We start from the raw sequence: 23,029 nt of genomic DNA, 5'->3' as shown, positions 1-23,029 counted from the left end.
CCAGCCAAACAACCCCCAAAGATCTGAGAACAAGGTTAGGCCATCCACCTCAAGGCTATAATCCAACAAGAATCACTGGATCCAGAATAACCTACCTGGCACTCTACTATTGGACAATTGATTGAAATCCTCTTGTATAAATGCAAGAGATACTGTTGACAGCACCTCTTGCCAGAATACACAATAGGGATCAAGACATTTGGCAAGTGGGGGGGCCGGGCTGACAACAGATAAGACTACGCATTATAATTCTGTTTAACCTTAATTATACGTTTAATTTTAATTTTAAAAATTTTAACCTGGTACTTTTCACTTCGCATTTGTATAGATAATTCTTACCTGTAATACAATAACCCATAATATAAAGTGTAATAAGTAACATCTATATATATAAGTTTTGTAATTTAGGCCGCAAATATGTAATATCGATTTGTTTTCCTGTCCTTTAACAGCCAGTGTATGGTCTGATGGTGGGTACTGGTAAGGTTCCCAAAACATTACCTTAATGTATAAGAATTTAGTTATTAACAATAAATTATCTTAATATTCACATGGTATAAGAATGGTCATTATTAAAAGTATAATTCTATGGAAAATCACCATTTAATGTCCTTCCCCAAGTATATTAAATGTTGATGAGTTTTGTGTTTGCTATCATTATTAGTCATACAGCTATACAGGCATACCTCGAATAACAAATAGGATGCGTTCCACGAAATTACTTCGTTAAGCGAAACTTCGTTTTCAGAGGTAAAAATACTATGGCCAGAATAGGGATACGTTCCTACGTAAAGAAAATGAAAAGCTTTTTTTTTTCGAACAAAGAAAAGTTTTATTAAATAAACAGTCAACTTACATACAAAGTGAAATCACATTTTAAAATATGAGTCTAAAGTTGATTGTTTATGCTCTTTTTCTCTTTCATTTAACAATTGCCTATACGGAGTTATTGCATTTAACACTGATCGCTTAAAAAATAACACTTCTTCCTAAATCAGGATCATTTTCACTAAAAAAATTTAAAATGTTTTCAATGTCATTTAAGCACCTTTTTAAATCTTTGGTTGTTAACACTTTTTCGGCAGGAACTTCTTTAACTTCGTCTTCATTATCTTTGTCTTCGTTGCTAACAAGGTTTTCTAAATCTTCCACTGAAAAACCATCATCTTCTGCATTCAATAAATTTCTAACATCCTCTTCATCGACATTTTCGAAACCTATTGATTGAGCCATCTGGATAACTTCATTTCTAATTTCTTGGATGTTATTTTCTTCTTCTAGTACAACTTCTGGCCATATTTTGCGCCAAACTCCATTTAAGCATTTCTTAGTGACTTCTTTCCAAGAACTATCAATGTTTTCAATTGCGTTTTTAATGGTGTAGTTTTTCCAAAAAGTTTTAACTGTCATTTCCTCTTTATCCTGGCGCCTCCGTAGCCAGGTGGGAAGGAGCAGCAGCGCGTAGCACACGCTTCTTGATTAAACCGGGGTTCGAGCCCGTCACCACCAAATACGGAGGATGCGGAAAGGTCAGGAAATGACCACCGCATATCCCGGAGCAATATGGCCCTAGTTGCTAATGCTCCTTAAAAAAAAAACCAAACAACAAACTCTTTATCCTCTAGTTCAGTTAAACTGCTTAATGCTCGACGCAGATAATAAGCTTTAAATGATGCTATTACTCCCTGATCCAATGGTGGAATCAGGGAAGTTGTGTTTGCTGGAAGAAACACAACTTTGACAGGAATGCATGTGTCCAACGTGTTAAGATCAGTAGGATGTCCCAGAGCATTGTCTAACAACAAAAGAGCTTTTTCTTCAAAGTTGTTTTTTTTTTGACAATACCGTTTTACTTCAGGACAAAAGTGGTTAACAAACCAATCAGTAAATAACTCCTTGGTAACCCACGCTTTTCTATTTGCTTTCCATATTACAGGTAAATTCATTTTTATGTTACCTTTTAATGCCCTCGGATTTTCTGAATGGTAAACTAATAACAATTTTAATTTATAATCGCCAGAGGCATTTGATCCAAAGAGTAACGTTAAACGGTCTTTGGCTGCTTTGAACCCAGCAGCTGATTTTTCTTCAATAGAAATGAAGCCTTTTGTTGGTAGCCGTTTCCAGAACAAACCGCTTTCGTCAACATTGAACACCAAATTTGAAAAATTTTCACGTTCAATTATTTCTTTTAGTTTTTCTGGAAACTTATTTGCAGCTTCTCCTGTTAATTTTACACTATGAATCCTGGCCCGTTTTTTAAATTTCTCGAACCAACCACGAGAAGCCCCAAAGGTTTCCGTAATTTCTTCAGTTTGTTTAGATTTCAGGTGATTAAAGTGGAATATTTTTTTTATGTTAAATGGGGCTTGAAATTGTCGACTTCGTTATAGCGAAGCTTCGTTATCAGAGGTAACGTTAACCGAGGTATGCCTGTATATACAAGCTGTATGTTAAAATAAGCAGTATGTTGTTTATGTGTAATTATACATACCTGCTAAAGAGAGAGTATTCTTGTTTTGGGATATTATTTGCTATTTAATACTTGTAATCCATACAAAAAAGGGGTGACATTTCCATGATTATGATTATTGCATGATTATTAAAGACAAATGCAATCATTGATACTAATACTGGATTGCTTTCAGGTTATTTACGGTTTTGTACATATTGGGCATAGTTTCTTTCTGATTACACAGCTGTAAGCAAAATAGGTTTGCTACTTGATTGTTCATTGATCTCATATTGTGGAGGCATTTTGCCGCAAGTTTTTTAGTATTAGTATTAGTAATGGCTGCATGGTGCAAGAAAGCCTATGGCTTATGCTGCACCAGCCAAAAAAAAAAAAAAAACCAAATAAAACAATGATAAAAAGAAAATAAAATAAAAAAATAATAATAATTAATAAAAGAAAAGGAAATTAAACATATCATCCTATGCGCTTCCCTCACCCGAAGGTACTATCCAGATGACCTTTGAATTTCCCCAAACTGTCAGCCTCTACCGCCCATGTAGGCAACTTATTCCAGTAATTTATAACTCGCTGGCTAAAATAAAACTTCCTGTAGTCCAATCTAAACATTCCCCCCCCCCCGTAACTTGAATTTATGTCCCCTAGTTCTAGCATCATTTATAATCTTGAAAATTTCGTCCTCATTCATTTTACTGATGCCTCTCAGAGCCTTAAACACCTCAATTAAATCTCCTCTAAGGTGTCTAGTTTCCAAACTCTGCAACCCACATATTCGAAGTCTTTCTTCATAAGGACGCCCTTTTGCTGATCTCACCAGTCGAATTACCCGTCTTTGCACCCTTTCAAGAAGCTCGATGTCTTTCTTTAGGTGCAGTCTCCATACTTGAACATAGTATTCCAAGTGTGGTCTAACAAAAGCTTTATATAATGGGATTATCACGTCCCTATCTCTACTTGCAAAAGTTCGATAGATCATCGATAGGACACCATGGGCCTTCTTTACAACCTGTTTACAATGCTCAGAGAATTTCACGTCTGACCGTATCGTAACACCCAAATCCCTTTCCTCTGGTACTGGGTTTAGTTGAACTCCACCAAGTGAATAAGTTATTTTGGGATTACTGTTTCCCAGGTGTAATACCTTACATTTTGTTGGATTAAAGCATAGCTGCCAGTTTTCTGACCATTCCTGAAGTCCATCTAGGTCTCTCTGAAGAAGCTCAGATTGACAGCGATCATTAACTACTCTATCAATTTTAACATCATCTGCAAATTTAGACATCACGCCCTCTATCTCTTCATCGATGTCGTTTATGAAAATTAAAAACAACAGTGGTCCTAATACTGATCCTTGGTTAACCCCACTTCTTACATCAATCCAATCTGAGGAATAGCCATTTATCACAACCCTCTGCCTCCTGCCCTGAAGCCATCCTGCTATCCATCTAAGGATTTTCCCAGTGATTCCAACCTGTTCCAGCTTATAAAGCAACCACTCATGTGGGACTGAGTCAAAAGCTTTGCTGAAATCTACATAAACAATGTTGAAATTATTCCCTAAATCCAGCTCGTGAGTGACTCTCAAAATAGCGAACCAGATTTGTTAAACATGATTTTCCCTTTATAAAACCATGCTGAGTATCCTTGAGAATTTCAATTCTATTCAAATGATCCTGAATTCCACCCTTGATCATTGCCTCCATGATTTTCCCTACCACTGAAGTCAGACTGACAGGTCGATAATTTCCCACTTCACTCTTAGTAATCTTAGAGCCACCCTTATGTATGGGAGATACATTGGCACTTTTCCAATCCAACGGAATCTCCCCAGAGTCTAGTGATGCTCACATAATTAGCCTCAATGGTTCAATGCACTCACTTGCCGCCTCCCTTAAATTATAGGGTATATTTCATCAACTCCAAGAGCCTTACTGGCCTGTAGGCTCGAAAGTTTTTTCATTAAATAATCTTGCGAAATTTCAATATCATTAATTACATATTTTTCAAATTCGCTCCCACAATTTCCCATTGCTACAAAAGGGTTTTCATTTGTAAATATCGATGCAAAATAACTGTTGAGTTCATCTGCAACGGCAGCTGGTGTATTTAATACTATCCCCTTTCCCTTACGTAAAGGTCCGATCTGGTTTTTCCTGCTCTTCTTGGCATTTATATATGTGAAGAATTCCTTATCCCCCCCCCTCTTTGCTCTGTTTGCTAGTGATTTCTCATAAACTGCCTTTGCCTGTCGAACCTTTTCTGTGGCTCTATTACAGATCATCTTGTAGCTGTTATAGGCTTCAGTACTTTTTATTGCTCTGCAACCTTTCCATGCCACCTTTTTCTGCTCAAGTAATGTGGCAACTTCACTATTCATCCAACTTGGAACCCTCCTCGTGGAGTATTTTTTTAATGGTAAATACGCATTCAAGGCATCTGTGATTAATGTTTTAAAAGCATACCACAGTTCAATCGTATTCATTCTCTGTGCGATATCTATCCATCTTTTATCACTGTTACTAATTCACCAATGAGACTGGGGAAACAAGAACGTGATCAAAAATATTAAAAGTATAATTAATTAAATATATATAGATAAAATATAAAGATGAACAGCATAAAAGCAATAAAAAAATGTAAAAATAAATTAAAACAGTAAAAATTATAAAAATAATGTACATTTCTAACTTTTTTTGATATGCTTCTTTATGAACCATTGAAAAATAGCATGGAAAATAATCATTATATAAAGAAAACACATAATCAGATGACACATGGCCCCTTAGTGACCATGAATGGCACCAATAAATAAATAAATACCATGTTTGTCGGCTTATAAGATGCACATTTTTTTCCTTTATAAATACCTTAAAATATTGCCCTGTGTTTTTAGTAGTCGAAAGTGGCAATACAGCATGTGCACAAAACCGAAAAATCAGTGAGTGACAAGATGCAACTACAAACTTAGCCAAATTGGGAATATGGATGAAATTCCGTATTGATGATGACTTAGATGTCAGCATCAATAAGCTATTCATGAATAACATATGGGAGCAATGGAATAAATGGATGATAGAGGGTAACCATGATATGACGCCTGTGGGAAGGATGAAACATCCATCAATAGCACAAGTGTGTGAATGGGTGCTGAAGTCATGGCATGATGTTAAGACTGAAATTGTGGTCAAGTCCTTTAAAATGTGGTATAAGTAATGCAATGGATTGCACCGAAGATCATTTATTGTATGATAGTGACAGTGATACTAGTGAAGAGGATGATGATGTTGAGGATAATGATGATCAAGTCAGTAATGAATCTGAAGTTTAATACTAAAATAATAAGAGTAATAATCTTATACCTTTCTTTATTGGCTTTTTTGTTTTATTTTTATTGAATTTTAAATTTCCATCGTATTAAAAATAAATTTTTTTTCAAAAGTTTTTTTTCTTAAATTTACCATTCCAAAATTAGGGTGCGTCTTCCACGTCACAGCATCTTATAAGCCAACAAATCAGTAAATAAAAAATACACACAGAGTTGGACTCCAGGAAAACGGGATGACCTAAATTAGCTACTGCATAAGCTGATTGCTAATGTTCATTATTTTACAAGATAACTTCCTCTATAATAGGGTGTATATGTAGGTCCTGGTTGGAAGCAAATGAAATGCTTCCAACCAGGAATGAGAACAATAGCTGTGTGGAAGCATACATGTTTCAAGATCTCAATATGAGAATATGGATTAAGATTAACATTGCTGCTCTGTCCAATAAAATAAATTTTTACCTATAATAATAAAATAATATATAAAATTAAATATAAATTAGAGTTATTGTATTTAGTTTTTTTTTTGGCTGATGCTGTATAAGCTTGCTTTTTTGCATTGTATGCCTCTGCTAATGCTTGTAATTTAAAAACATTATGCATCTCTGCATTCAGTTTCCATCTTTGAAGATGCTTTGATCCCTCCAGTGACAACTACTTGTAGCCATCAAGGCTTTGATTTATGGTCACATTATCCATGGATTGATTTTGAATTGTTAATATCATTTTATACAATTGGTATAAAATTTGGTCTCTGATCAGAGATGAGAGACCAAATGAGTAGTTTATGCCCAGTTACAAATTTTACTGAGTTAGATATAGCACTAAAAGAGAAATTCAAAGTTATAGTATATTTAAAGCTATATGGCTATCAGAGAAATTAAGATCTTTTGAGGAAAACCTTGTCCTTTCATCTGTTTTTTCGATCAGCTGGACTTAAACTGTATTGATAATGTGATGGTCTTAATTCTCATAGGAGAATAAACTTGCCTTTATAATAATAAATTTGCCCTGTTAATAGAATTTCTTTTCAGATAAGCTAGTGAATGAAGATGATAACTGCCTTGTGGGTATTGGCTATATTGGCTATTTGACAAAGCATTTAGCTATATTATTACAGCTTTGAAAGCTGATTTAATATACCTCGTAGCATTGAACAACTTCTTTACAACTGTTCTGTCAGTGTTGCCACTAGAGACCACCTGCTTCTGATGAAGGACCAGTTAGTCCACCTGCTAGAGACCACCTGCTTCTGATGAGGGAACAGTTCGTCCCGAAACAGGCCGTCATAGAATTCTCATCTTTTAAAAAAATGACCTTTTTGCAAGATCATTTATTTGAAAGCAGTGCAATGTGAGGCCTTGAATGGGTTGAGCACGCTGAATTCTGATTGGATCCTTCCACTTGTTTAGATTACGAACCTAAGGGGGCATAAATTCAAATTAAGAAAAGACAGATGTAGAATAGATGTGCAGAAATTTGCCTTTAGCCAGCAGGTGGTTAATTGCTGGAACAAACTTCCATCTGTCGTTGTGGAAGTTGATAGGTTGAATAAATTTAAGGAGGAACTGGACAGGCATTTGGAGGCAATGGTGTGATTTTTATTTTTTTTTTTTGGCTGATGCTGCATAAGCTCATACACTTGCTTTCTTGCATCACATGCCACTACTACTACTACTACTACAATTTCAAAGACAAGTTTGTTCTATCACAAGAACTAAGACCATTGCATAAATCTTGCTGGCCAAAAAAGCAGTTTAAAGGACAAGATCCTGCAAGAATCCTATAAGGAGAGAAATATCACCCTATTTTGCATGGATATTTAAAGACAAATGTAATCCTTGATATGAGTGCTAGATTGCTTTCTTAATATTTCCAGAATGTAAAATGTTGTTTTTTTTTTTTTTTTTTTGTTGTTATTGTTGTAAAATGTGTCATATTTTAAAGATCTCTCGATTTTAAAGAGTTTACTAGTTGACTTTGTTTTCCTTATCTGTCACAATATGATAGGTTTCAGGGTTATATTTCAATGTAGGCATTAAAATAACTTTAAAACTGTATGCATCTCTGCATTCAATTTCCATCTGTAGGGATTCTTTATAACGTCAAGTGATGGTAGTAGACTTTCATCTATCAAGGCTTGGGCTTGTGCTCACATTATTTGCTTAATTGGAGGTTTTTCTTCTATATGTTGCTTGACTGTTTGCATAGATTCAGTACATTATTCACAGATCAATATGCATTCACTAACAGAGGCCAACCATTGGCCATTGAGAGAACACTAAGAATTGGAAACAGCTACCAAGGCAATGCCCTGAATTTTATACAAATAGCAGATTCACTTTCTGGTGCTTCTGTTTTTATAAAACAATATTAGCAATTTAGACCAACCTAGATAATGGTGTCATCTCTAATATGAACATAAGCCCAAGTCTTGACAGCTGAAAACCAGCTGCTGTCACTGGAGAAGGACCGAATTATCCTCAAATATAGAAATTGAATGCAGAGATATATACAGTTTCAAATTATTTCAATGCCTTACATTGAAATAACCTGCCCCCGACCATTTAATCTACTATTACAGATAATATTGCCTATGAAGTTGATTGGAGACCTGTAGAAGAAAGCTGTTAAAGAGTAAATTTATGATTAAGGTTTAGGTTTCCAATACCATTAATGAAAGTTGGCAGTTAGCAGTTATTAGACAGGAGACACCAAACCACTGTAGGATCAAATTGGCATTGTCATTATTTATTAATTTTTGTTGCTTTTCATAATTATTTTATAATCATAAAATAATTATGAAAATAAAACTTAATTTTGAAGGAAGTTCACTGTTTTCGTATTTACTATTAAGGAAAAAAATGCATATATAAAATATGTGAAGCTTTTAAATAACTTATTAGGTGAACAAAAAGGCAAAAATGGAATAGTTTAACATTTAACATAATATAGTTTAACATAATAGTAACATAATAACATAATAGTAATATAATAATAGTTTAACATAATAGTTTAGTAAGAAATTTGAGGCTTGATGAACTGTTACAGAGTGAGAAAGATAAAAATAAAAAAAGGGTTAGAAAAATGTAGAGCCTGTTTGATGTAAGGGATACTTGTAAGTACAGTTAATACAGGAGGTATATTACTAAATATTTCAAGGAAAGTTCTCGTGAAGAATATCGAAGTGAAAACACAGTTACTGGATGCTGTGATGAATGCTAGTGTATAATTGAAAGAGTGAAAATTAGTTCAGTATCAATTACAGGTTCTCTTGTGAGCCTTGAGTAGAACTGATTCAGGAGTATCTTTTATATATCTCTCTAGACATTAAAAAAGTTTTCCTCCTGGTGATATTTATTTGACCTCGAGAATGCTGCATGGTGGAGGATGGGGTAGCCAATGGGAGAAGAGCGATGCAGGTCACGTGGTACAAGTGGGTGGGGCAGTAACATCACTACAAATGCACAGGTAAATAATTACATAGTTCATTTCCTGATTAGATATCAATCAGTGCATTTCGACAGGTGTCTGGAATCTGTGACATTTGAATTGCTAATGTAGTAATTAACACAATGCTGCAACCTAGATTGGCAATCACCGATAACAAGAGAAAATGGCTACATCAGGAGTCATCAATGAACTTATTCTCTGATTAGAGATCTTTTCTGGATATTCCTGTCCAGAATATCGTCTGTTATTCTTTTTATGTTCTGGATTTTATAATGAACTGAATGTTTTTAAGAAAAGTTTGTATTTCTGGTTTAATATGTTTGCTTTATAAAATAGTTTCTATGGGTATTGTCTAGTGTAGGAATGGCAAACCAGTGGCACATGTGTCACAAGGGACAGGCATAGGAAAATATACCAGCATGCAGGTCCTTATAAATAGTTTATGTTATGAAAAAAAAATATTTTTTATTTGAAGACAAATTTGTTTTATATGATTTTTTATCAGTCCTGTCTAGCAGTGAAAATCATAAGTGTAATTTTGCACAAAATTAGTTGTATTAGAAACTGTCAAGTGTTTTTACCATTTTATAATATCAGTAAAAACTGTTTACTAATTTTAGTCAATTTTTTTTTCTGTGGCAAGTGAAAATTGTTATATTTTTGTTTCAGCTTATTTTTGGCATGCTCTTTGGAAAAGGTTTGCTATCACTAGTGTCATTTGTTCAGTTTTATGCAGAATAAAGAATCATTAAATTGTTATTTCCTCAATTCAAATAATGACAGTTTCATTTCATTTGGACTATGTTATGGTAAGCATTGAAATGATTTCAGTTGGAAATTACTTTTATTGGGATAAAACTTTTAATTCTTATAATGAATAAACCATTTTTTTGCTTGTGGATTACCTTTGATAATATTCAGATTTCCAAACAAGAATAAATTTCTCTGCTTAAAGTAGTCTTGACCAAACTAAAATTTTAATGTTTATTACAGTAATATTTATTGTCACAAACATTAATATTTTGAACTGCTCCAAGTTCCTCACCATCTGAAAAGCTAGGTTCCCTCTTTTACTTCCAACATTATTTTTCTTCTGTACAGCTATCAGCCCAAATAGTATAGAATACTTCTATAAAATTTTTATACACATTTGGAATGGTATCTTTGAAAAGTTCGCTAAAAATGTTCTTCTCTACTCTTCTCAAAACAGGAGTTAGCTTAATTAGAAACTCCATTTTTACCAGTTAAGTACACTCTCTCCCACAGATATTCAGTTTCAGCTGCATTCTTCAAGTTTATTTTGGGTTAGGATGTGTTATAAAACTAGTTATAACACATACAAAGCTTTACATATTCATAGTTGAAATCCAAACTAGTTTTCTATCCTTTCTTGAAAATTTCCTTTATATGTATTTATTTTTTGAAAATAACATTACATTTTTTTTTTTTGAAAATTACAGATAACTTTATTTTGTGATCACATTACTCAATTCATCTGCAATATTATATTTTCCTTGCACAGTGCATAATGGGTGTTTCTTAATAAATCAGCTCTAAAATGCATTTTTATAGGAAATTTATTTATTAAGTGAATGTCTCTCAATGTCATTGCAAGAGCAGCTTTGGCTATAATAACTTTGAAGCCCCTGAATTCTGGGGCCTAAAGTAATAACTTTCTCCACTTATGCTTGTTTTGCCACTGCCTTAGATTCAACAATTATTAATTTTTGGTGTTATCAGTAATACAAAAAAAACTTGCATTATGTATACATGAGAGAGAAGCAAACATAATTTGGAAAAATGTAAACTGAGTTTGTTTTTTTTTTTCCAGGTTTTATTGTGGTTATTAATTATTATGGGAGTAAAGCATTTATTACACTGAACAACAAGTATAAACTTTTTGTTGTTTCTTCTACAAAGTTTGGTGATTTTTGTATATGTTTTGATGCTGATTTCAAAAATAATCTCAAAATTGGTGTGCCACATTGAAATATGTAGAAAAGAAGGAATATTCTCATCCCTTTATTTTTATCCTAGCCTGCAAAACAGAAGTCTTTTTAGCATGATCTTAATTCTCTCACCCAGGGTCAACCTTGCCTTTTCCATGAGTTGCCCATGCCATACCACTTTTCATTTAAATTGCATTCTCAACAAAGGGGTTTTGCTACTCTAATAGATGTTTCAATGAAACTACCATCTCCAATAAAGAGCAGATGGTTACTAGACAGTAGAAAGTGGCCCAGTGGGTGATAAAATCAGATGTGAATAGTGCTTGTAAAAATTACAGAGAGGAAGCAAGCTAATCGAGTTAGAGCTGAAATATGGAAACAGACCAAGTTTTCACTTGATCTGTTGCCTTACCAAGAACAATTGAAAAGTTTTTAATTCATTATATTAATTATTAAATTTTATCAACTTGTTTTTTCACCTTTGGTAGCCCCACATCATCTCAAAACTGGTTGAAACATTGTACTCTCCAATCCATTTGAAACTATCATAAGAATGGCTGCCATGACTTTTAAGCACACTTAATTGGAGCTGTAGAGGCAAGATGCCCCTTTAGAATGTCAAGACAATATGTGCATGTACAGATGTAATTCATTGACACTCTGTCAAAGCATCCTTTAGAACATTATACATACATTAGCATTAGCATTAGTAGAGGCATATGATGCAAGAAAGCAAGCTTATTCAGCATCAGCCAAAAAAAAAACTTCCACTTCACCCATCCGTTCGTTCGAAATACCTGTCCAGCTGAGCCTTAAATTTATTTAGGCTATCAACTTCCACAACAAGGGATGGAAGTCTGTTCCACCAACCAACTACCCATTGGATAAAGGCAAATTTCCACACATCTATCCTATATCTGTCTTTCCTCAATTTAAATTTATGCCCTCTCAGGTGATTATTCTGAGCAAGAGGTAGAATCCCATCAGCATTGAGCATGCTCAAACCATTCAAGCCTTTGTACACCTCTATCAGATCACCTCACAGGTGCCTAGTCTCCAGACACTGTAATTTGCAAAACTTAATCATTTCTTCGTAAGAGCAATCCTTTGTTCCATTCACTAATCTTGTTGCCCTTCTCTGTACTCGTTCCAGCAGCTCTACATCCTTCTTGAAATGAGGCCTCCAGACCTGTATACAGTACTCAAGGTGTGGCCTGACCATTGCCTTATACAAGGGAATAACCACCTCCTTATTCCTGCTAGAAATATTCCTGTATATCATTGATAAGACACCATGAGCTACTCTTGCAGCCCATCTGCACTGCTCAGAGAACTTCATATCTGCCTGCACAATTACCCCCAGGTAATTTTCATTCTCTACCACTCTCAGTGTAGTACCACAGAGTTGATACGTTACTCTGGGGTTGCTGTTTCCCATATATAGTACTTTACATTTGTCAATGTTAAACTTCATTTGCCACCTACTGCAACTGCACCTGTGCTACTGCAACAGGATCTAGATAATTTGGGCAGATGGGCTAAGAAGTGGAAACTGAAGTTTAACCTTGACAAATGCAAAGTACTGCATATGGGTAGATGTAACCCCAGAGAAACGTACCAACTGTGTGGTACTACACTTAAGGTGGTAGAAAATGAAAAAGACCTGGGAGTAATTGTGCAGTCAGATATGAAGTTTTCTGAGCAATTCAGACAGGCTGCCAGGGCAGGTCATGGGGTTTTGTCAATGATATATAGGAATTTTGCTAGCAGGGAGAAAGAGGTGATTGTCCCTCTGTATAAGGCAATGGTCAGGCCACGCCATGAGTACTGTGTATAGGTCTGAAGTCCTCATTTTAGGAAGGATGTAGATTTACTTGAGCATGTACAGAGAAGGGCAACAAGATTGGTGAGGGGAAATGAAGGGATCCTCTTACCAAGAGAGGCTTATGTTCTGCAAATTGCAGTGGCTGGAGACTAGGCATCTGCACAGTGATCTGATTGAGGTATATAAGGCCTTGAATGGGTTGAGCACGCTGAATTCTGATGGGATCCTTCCACTTGTTCAGATTACGAACCTAAGGGAGCATAAATTCAAATTAAGAAAAGACAGATGTAGAATAGATGTGCGGAAATTTGCCTTTAGCCAGCGGGTGGTTAATTGCTGGAACAAACTTCCATCTGTCGTTGTGGAAATTGATAGATTGAATAAATTTAAGGAGGAACTGGACAGGCATTTGGAGGGAATGGTGTGATTTTTTTATTTGATTTTTTTTATTTATTTATTATTTTTTTTTTGGCTGATGCTGCATAAGCTCATACAGTTGCTTTCTTGCATCACATGCCACTACTACTACTACTACTACTACTACTATTACCTCTCAGCCCATCTGCTCAACCTTACCAGATCCTGTTGCAGCAGCATAGCGTCAGTAGTGCCCTTAAAAACCCTGCCAACCTTTGTATCATCTGCAAACTTGGACATTAAGCTTGATATACCATCATCAATATTATTTATAAATACAGAAAACAATAATGGACCCAACACTGAACCCTGAGGGACTCCACTAATAACATTAGTCCACGATGAGCAGTGGCCATTGATTACCACTCTCTGTCTTCTCCCCCTCAACCACCCCTTTATCCATAGCAGCAATTTGCCTCCAATGCCACACTGCTCCAATTTGTGCAGCAGTCTTCCATGTGCAACAGTATTAAAAGCCTTTCTAAGATCCAAGTATATAATATCAAATTTATTCCCTGCATCCAGTTCTTTTGTGACTGCAGCATAGTATCCAATCAAATTGGTCAGGCAAGACTTCCCCTTAACAAAACCATGCTGTGTCCGAGCTATAACTGAAGTCTTGTCTAGATGGTCCTGCAGTGCTTCTTTAACCAGTGCCTCCATTAATTTTCCTGGAACAGAAGTTAAACTCACAGGTCTATAATTACTGGTGTCAGCCTTTGATCCTCCTTTGTGAATTGGGGTCACATTTGCGCATCTCCAGTCTATGGGTACCTCCCCTGAGTCAAATGGAAGCTCTCATAATTATGGCAAAGGGTTTTCTTACTTGCTTTGCTGACTCCTTTAATATAACTGGATATATCCCATCCACTCCGGATGCCTTTCTTGTGTTTATCTTCAACAATTTCTCCTCCACTTTACTCTCAGTTATTACAAGATTATCTAGCATACTGCCAGAGTTGAATACACCTCTGGCATTCCCCTCGCTGAATAACTCCTCATGTGTGAATGTCGATGCAAAATATTCATTTAGTTTGTTAGCTACCTGAGCAGGATCATCAACAGTTGAACTATCGATATCAAGTGGACCAATCTGATTCATCCCCTTCCTTCTAGAGCAGGGGTGGGCAACAGCCGGCCCGCGACAATGTTGAATCCGGCCCCCTCGGTAAATGCGTAAATATAGAAAATCCATACCTTACTACACTCGCCGTAAACGTTCGGCTTAATTCGGTTCAATCGGGAATCGCGGCCAGTACAACAGTAACCAAGTGATTCTACGCAGCGTCAAAGAGTTATTTCCTAATTATTATTGTAGCATCGATCGAACGAAGTTCCTTTGGGTTTGACTTCTTATTGAAAAAAATAATATTGGTGCGAGATATTTTATGTTTTATGCCTTTTCTAATTATTACAATTTTTAATTTAATATAATTTATAGCCCATAAAATGAGCCAATTAAAAAAAAAAGAAAAATTGATGCCGAATGCCGCATTTTCAATGATAATTGGACATTCAGATATTTTTTTTATAAATACATTAATAATTTGGTAATTCAAGTAATATAACATTTTTTAGGTTCTGATTTTTTTTATTAAATCGTTCAATCTATTCATGATGCGAAAATTTCATTCGGCCCGCATCATGATACGAAAATTTCATTCGGCCCGCTGATGAAAAAAGTTGCCCACCCCTGTTCTAGAGTTTACAAAGTAAAGAAATCTTTGCTGTTTTTCTTTGCATCTCTTGCCAAATATTTCTCATAATCTGCCTTCGCCTGCCTAACCTCCTTTGTAACTTGGTTACAGATCAACTTATATCTATCATAGGCTTCTGTGTCACGTGTTAATTTATATGTATCCCATGCATTTTTCTTCTCTGCCATATGTCTCATTAGTTCGTCTGACATCCATTTAGGCCTAAACTTTGAACAGTATTTCTTAGTTGGTATGTAAAGCCTAGTAGCTTCCAAGATAAGTTCTTTGAATGCTTACCATTTTGAATTTGCTGTTGGTAACATCATCAGTTGGTCCCACTGTATAGAATTTAAATACTGTCTCAGACCATCGTAGTCGCGTTTATGAAAGCAATAACCCTTCCCTTTACCCCTGATGGTAGTTACCTCTTTGAGTAAATCCCACTTCAGCACACTGTGATCACTGCCACCCAGTGGTTCCTCTATCTGCAGATTCTTAATGCATGAAGAATCACTACTGATAATCAAATCAAGAGTATTACTCCCTCTAGTTGCCTCCCGAACATGCTGATGTAGAAAACAATCATCCAATAAATCCACAAAAGCCTTGCTAGTGTGTGAGTGACTTCAGAAACTCCATATATATATGTAGATATTTGCACTCACAAAAGGGTTAACATAAATTTAGGATAAGAGAAATATAATTAATACAAATAGAAAAAAAAAAAAAAGCATTGCATTTTAATTGAATGCATCCCATTACTCTATATCAGTGATTTTGAACCTTTTCTGGTATATAAGAGTTTTCAAATGCCATCATTAAAAAATGGCTAAAATAATTAATAAATAATCTTAATAAATACTTGCAAATATCAAATGAGAACTTTTTTGCTGAATTATTCTGCATACTGTTTATGCCAAGAGATGTAGATGATAGACTATAAAACAAATTTGTTCTCAAAATAAAAATACCCTTATAAGTTGTTTATGGGTGGCCACAAGAAAGTCTGTTCTATAGGCTTCCATCATCTCCTCAACTTATTGTTTATAGCTTGCAGATTTTTTAATTCTCAGAAATTTGTTTACAACTGCTTTAATATTTTCCATACAGTCATATTATTTCCTTTAAGAACTTCATTAAAATTAAAATGGAAATTATTCAGTTTTATCAACTTTAGTTCCGTGATATAGCTCAATTTGCCTTTAGCCAGTAGGTGGTTGATTGCTGGAACAAACTTCCATCAGTCATTGTGTTAGTTGTTAGCTTAAATAAATTCAAGGAAGAATTGAACAAGCTTTTGGAGAAAATGGATGAGTGAAATGGTACTTTTTTTTTTATTTCTTTTTTTTTTTTGGCTGATACTGTATATAAGCTTGCTTTAGCATTAGCATTAGAAGAGGCATATGATGCAAGAAAGCAAGCTTATACAGCATCAGCCAAAAAAAAAAAAATTCCATTTCATACATCCATCCTCTCTAAACGTTTGTCCAGCTCTTCCTTGAATTTATTTAAGCTATCAACTTCCATATAGGTATGTGCAAAAGCATCATTTTAACATAGCCATCTACCAAAGTAGTTAAATTAAATTAATTAATTAAGTTGGCATCATTTTGGTTATATCTCATTTTGTGAATACCTTCATAATGAGTTGCCATGGTATTGTACTGCCTCGAATAAGTAACACTTCACCAGTGGAGAAGACTACTGTTACTTATTCTCAGCAGATACCACCACCCAGATGGCACCGTTTCAAAGCTCGGTGGGTGGGCAGGTATCCTGGTATTGCAATAGTGAAAACCCAGTTATGAAGTATAACTTCACAATATGAGAGATGCCTGATGGTGTGCAGTGATATAGACTATAAAATATTTAAGGGCAAAGGCCTCATGCTATGAAGTAGAATGACTAACATATAGGTTAGTGCAAAAACATCATGCTACAAGGTAGAATGACTAACATATAGGTTAGTGCAAAAACATCATGCTACAAGGTAGAATGACTAACATATAGGTTAGTGCAAAAACATCATGCTACAAGGTAGAATGACTAACATATAGGTTAGTGCAAAAGCATCATGCTACGAGGTAGAATGACTAACATATAGGTTAGTGCAAAAGCATCATTTTAACGTAGCCATCTACCAAAGTAGCTAAATTAATTAATTAAATTGGCATCGTTTTGGTTATATCTCATATTGTGAATACCTTCACAATGAATTGCCATGGTATTATACTATCTCGAATAAGTAACACTTCACCAGCGGAGAAGACTACTGTTACCTATTCTCAGCAGATACCACCACCCAGATGGCACCGAGAAGCCAACAAGCTTTGAAACGGTGCTGTTTGGGTGGTGGTATCCGCTGAGAATAAGTAACAGTAGTCTTCTCCACCAGTGGTTACTTATTCGAGATAGTACAATACCATGGCAACTCATTGTGAAGGTATTCACAATATGAGATATAACCAAAACGATGCCAATTTAATTAATTAATTTAGCTACTTTGGTAGATGGCTACATTAAAATGATGCTTTTGCACTAACCTACAGTATATGTTAGTCATTCTACCTCATAGCATGAGGCCTTTGCCCTTAAATATTTTATAGGCTATCAACTTCCACAACAACAGATAGAAGTTTGTTCCAGCAATCAACTACTTGCTGGCTAAAGGCAAATTTCCACACATCTATTCTACAACTGTCTTTCCTTAATTTGAATTTACGCCCCCTCAGGTTTATAATCTGAGCAAGAGGAAGAATCTCATCAGCATTGAGGCTGCCCAAACCATTTTTATTACAAACCTCAATCAGATCACCTCACAGGTGCCAAGTCGCCAGATGCTGTAATTTGCAGAGCTTAAGCCTTTCTTGGTCAGAGAACCCCTTCATCCCCCTTACCAATCTTGTTACCCTTCTCAGTACTCATTCTAGAAACTCTACATCCTTCCTGAAATGAGGTCTCCAGATCTGTATGCAGTACTCAAGGCATGGCTTTACTATTGCCTTCTACAAAGGGATAATCACTTCCTTATCCCTACTAGCAAACTTCCTGTATATCATTGACAAGACCCCCCATGGCCTGCTCTGGTAGCCTGTCTTCACTGCTCAATAAACTTCATATCTGACTGAACAATTACCCGAGGTTGTCTTTTTCATTCTTTACCACCCTGAGTGTAGTATCACACAGTTGGTATGTTTCTCTGGGGTTATTTCTACCCATATGCAGTACTTTGCATTTGTCAATGTTAAACTTCAGTTGCCACTTCTCAGCCCATCTGCCCAACTTTTCTAGATCCTGTTGCAGTAGTATATTGTCATTACTGTCATTAACAACCCTGACAACCTTTGTATCATCTGCAAACTTTCTTGTGTCATATGCCTCTACTAGTGCTAATGCTAATTCTTTTAAATTCACATAATTGATATTTGAGTCTTTCTTTTCAAATATCATAATATTCTGTTTCTTTAATTTCTTTGTATTCTTTTATCAACTACAGCTTACTGTGTAAAGGAGGCAAGTATTTCAGTTCAGCCAGCTGTGTGTACAAATCCCTTTAGAGTGAGAAATCACTAATTTGGAGAGGGAAATAACAAGCCTTAACATACTAATATGATTCTCTAATCTTATTATTAAAATGAATAATAAGATCAGAGAAAATCATATAGCCCAGCTGCATGCTAAGAATAAGAGCTACAGCATTCAAATCACCAGAATTATACCAGTTCTGCTTTACTCCATACATGTTAAAAAACATGCCAACTTTTCATATGACCCTTTGACTTTCAATTTTGATGTTAGGTCAATGAATGGTTTCCATTCTGGTGTTTGCTAGCAAAGTGATTCGATTCCATTGGTCTGTTCATGTTACAAAGGATTCCATTCATAGAAAAAAAATTCTCAAAAAGCTACAAAACACAATGGAAGAAACCCTGGCTTTTTAAAGAAAGTAATGGAAGAAATTAAAAAAAAAGAAGAATTAAAAAAAAAGAATTACTTTTTAAAGTAATGGAAGAAACCCTGGCTTTTTAAAGAAACCTAAATCTCTAGTGTTATACAATTAACCTGAATAATCAGATGAATTAAAATTCTAAATCTGTATTTTAAAGATGTAGTGGCTCAGTTACATTTCTATAGCTCATATTTGTTGGTTTTTTTTTTTTTTTTTTTTTTGAGTACAGGGACACTTTAACTATAACACAGAGGTTTTATTCCTGATGAAAGAGAGCAAAATCCAGAAATTGGATTCTTTTGTGTGAACTGCACACATAACAGGAACTATCAGGATTATTGACACATTTAAAAACAACAGAATTTTAATAATCAGTAATAGCTTAGCAATTTACAATAACACACAAAAAAAAAAAAATTATTTGGTTACTTTCAAAAACTAAAATGCTTTAGCCCACAAGCATATGTTAAGTGATAAAACATACAATTTTGTATTATAAATCAATACACTAGCTAGTATTGCATCATTATAACAATGCAGTGCTGCCATATTTAAGTTTTGAATAAAAATTAATTAAATATACTTACTAAAGTATAGATTTTCTAATTCTACAAAAGTACCTTTTTTTTATAAATCATGTATGAATAGAAACATTTGTGAGCACATGAAAGAAATCGGCATTAAAGGTTTTACAAGAATCACCAAAGCTTTCTGAAGAAGTGAAAGTCTTGTTTACCAGTGTTTTATCATTACTGCTAATTTTTTTTTACTTTCAAAATTTATTTGTAGGGTTATTCAATTTGAGGGGGTCTGATGTGCCTTATAATCCTGTGTTCAAATCATATGCATTTGTATCTCAAGATCAAGTAATGTAAGTTTTATAGATATGTCTTAATATTTTGGTCATTAAGTATAATAAGACTCAGATTCAGATAATATTTTAGATCAAATGATGTCTGACCTCTATGAAAAATACTATGGGATTTATTCACATATTTAGAGTGCCTTCACCTAAACAATTCAATATATAAAAGAGCTGCAATGGCTCGATGAATCCTACGTTATCAATATTTTAAAATATATAAGAGATTACCTCAATTCAGCTATGTGGAATGTCTTCAATATAACTCTCTTCAAATGTATTCGACTAAAATCTAACTACCACTGACTTAAAAAACGATTTTAACGTATTCCTCACTCATAGCCCACGAAAGAGCCAACATCCCAGGATCGTAGATGAAGGTCCAATCCGACCTCAAAACATATCAAAATCCCCATGGAACCTTGAGTGACAGAAGACATTATGTCAATTGCATTATAGCATAAGAATAAATCCAATAATAAAATTTATAAAACTGCGAAGATGAGATAAAACTAATTTTTGAATGATTTCCTTCCCTTAAGCGGACTCTTAAGAGTTTGCTTAAGTCATTCCCTCCTAGAAGTTGCTTTAGAGAAACGTATAGTATATAGTATCACATTATTTTTGCTTTATGCTATAATTAATATAAAATAATGCTTTTGATGGATTTATAAACTCTATAGAATTTTACTGAATTTACATTTGTAATATTGTAAAACTAATTGTATATTCTCCCCAATACTGTAACATAATTAAATTTTAAATACAATACCAGACCCCCCTTATCCAGGAAGCTTGGGACCAGAGGCTTTCTGGATTTTAGATCCTTAGCATGAGAAATTAGAACACATACAAAATAAATAATTAAAAATCTTACATTAAGATTTATTTTATCTTAAAAGTGTTAATAAATGCAAATTTTAATACCACTGTAATCAAATCAGCCAACAATAGAATATAAAAATTAAAATAGTTTCTTTAAAAAAATAAAAATAAATACAGTGCATAAAATCCAAAAATTAAGTGTACATAAATGTTAAAAAGTATATATAAATGATACTAGAACCTCAGTATGGGTGATTCAGAATTTTTCCCTTTCAGATATTAGTACTTTTTACAAAGAACATTGAGTATTTCAATATGTATATACACAGTTTAACTTTAGTATAATGCAGATGTCTGTGGTATATTTTAACACCAATGTTATAGCCTGAAATAAAATTTACATAGTTTTTTTTCTATATGATGACCTAAAAAAGCGTTTTTATTGTAAGCAATTTTTCTTTGGTGTGTGTGGATTAATTTTAATATTTCAAGATTCTCGTTCTCTCTCTCTCTCTTGCTCATTCTGTAAGATTGCTAAGTGGGAGCAATGAGTGTATATTGTTTTATTGCCAGCAAACTTGTGTACACTGTCTGCATTAGCTTATGGAAAAAATACGTTTGTATTTATCTCTTGTTTTTACCACTGAAAGTGAAAGATATTTTCTTTTTACTTTCATGAAACATAGATTTTATTATTATTTTTATTTGTTGCATGGGTCAGCTTTTGCTATGTCCTGCCTGTTGTCCTCATATCACATGGTAGCTCATCAACTGCCAACATGCTAGGGGATATCTCACAATAAAAGTTTTATTTTCAGCCATTTGAAAGGAAATATCCGTTTGCATGTGTTGACATAGTTGTTCCAAGTTCTCCCTTCGTGTGGGTGATAGGGTAAGAAGTAATTGCTGTTTGACACCGTAGCTGTTGATAGCGATTGTTCTATGGTAGGAGCCAGTAGCATAGCTACCCTTTTTCGGGCCCAGAGGCAAGAACTTTTTTTTTTTTTTTTTTGGTAGTTGTTGGCGCATCGGCTTCTGTGGCCATAGTGCACCTCCCAAGGTTTTTGCAGTACTTTGATCCAAGCCTGAGGCAGGATTCAAACCCGCGACCTTTGGGTTGCCAGGCAGGCACTTTACCCACCTGGCTAGCCCGGTCGGCGGCAAGAACATGTTCGGGCCTCTACTTAATTAATGAAAATTGCAAAAAACAAGAGACAGCCAAATAACAAAGCATAACTATATAAAATGTATCAACATTCATTATGTCAGTTCTTTTTATTCAGACATCTGAAAAGAACTGAATAAGCTTATCGTTATAAGCTTCTTTCAAATAAACAAATTATTTTATATATTACTGCTAAGGAGAGTTGGATGGTGGTACCTTCTGGAATCAAACCAACAATTGCAATGTAAAATTTTAACTTTAAAAGGAAGTACATATTCCCATCACATTACAGAAAGCTTTGTTTTTGTCTTTGTTACATGATTAATGTATTCCAGGGCAACTTTGCATTATTCATTTAGCAGTTTTTGCCTTTCTGCATGCTTTACCAGAAAAATGCAGAACAAGGACAGTAAGCAAAATTATATCCATTATTTTTAAAAGAGGTGAACAGATAGACATAGAATAGAAATCAGCAAAGGACTCTACACTTTAGGGACCGGAACCACTCTGTACTGCTTAAATTGCTAGAGAAAGACTGCTTGGTTAAGGTATTCTTTTATAAATGACACCAAATATCAAATATGTATAGCTGGAAATTTTTATTCCAAAACCAGGAATTGAATTAGGACCAATGGCAGATTGATCTTTCAGTGAGTTTATTATAGACTTCAACTTTGTTTCGGTAATATCTACATTACATAAGGAAGAATACTCATTACTACTCGACAATAACTTAAATGAAGTGGGGACAACAAAGCTTGTACAGTTTTAGTTATCTATGTACCTAATAATTGGCGCACTATGGCCATAGATGCTGATGCACTTAAAAAATTCCCAAACAAACAAACAAACAACAGCTACCTAATCTTCTAATATGAAGCACTGAGGAAAAACAGTTACCTCTTTTGAAAAAATTGTTTTCCTTTAGCTGACCTCAAATATTCAAAATCAGCAGTGCTTGTGCTTTAGCAACATGAGACTCTTCTTGCCACTCGTAATCATCAACTGAACAAATATACAATATTATTTCTAAGCCATTTACACTTAAACAGCTTAGATAAGCAAATAATTCTGCCATGATTTGCTTTA

At 34.6% G+C, this 23,029-nt stretch overlaps 1 protein-coding gene across 3 annotated transcripts in view; it reads left to right on the top strand.

Moving 5' to 3' along the window:
• Nucleotides 1-23,029, top strand: part of LOC150081448 (xaa-Pro aminopeptidase 1-like) — a 231,893-nt gene that overhangs the window by 124,512 nt on the left and 84,352 nt on the right. For all 3 annotated transcript variants that reach the window (XM_090379308.1, XM_090379305.1, XM_090379309.1), the window contains exon 8: nucleotides 19,878-19,959. In XM_090379308.1, coding sequence (XP_090235434.1) covers nucleotides 19,878-19,959 — 82 coding nt within the window. The remainder of the gene's footprint in view (nucleotides 1-19,877; nucleotides 19,960-23,029) is intronic.

Source organism: Mastigoproctus giganteus, chromosome 8, assembly GCF_048544385.1.
Source record: "Mastigoproctus giganteus isolate SK-2022 chromosome 8, ASM4854438v1, whole genome shotgun sequence".
NCBI lineage: Eukaryota > Metazoa > Arthropoda > Arachnida > Uropygi > Thelyphonidae > Mastigoproctus > Mastigoproctus giganteus.
Note: the sequence above shows the minus strand (reverse complement) of the source record. Positions and strands in the feature narration are given on the sequence as shown.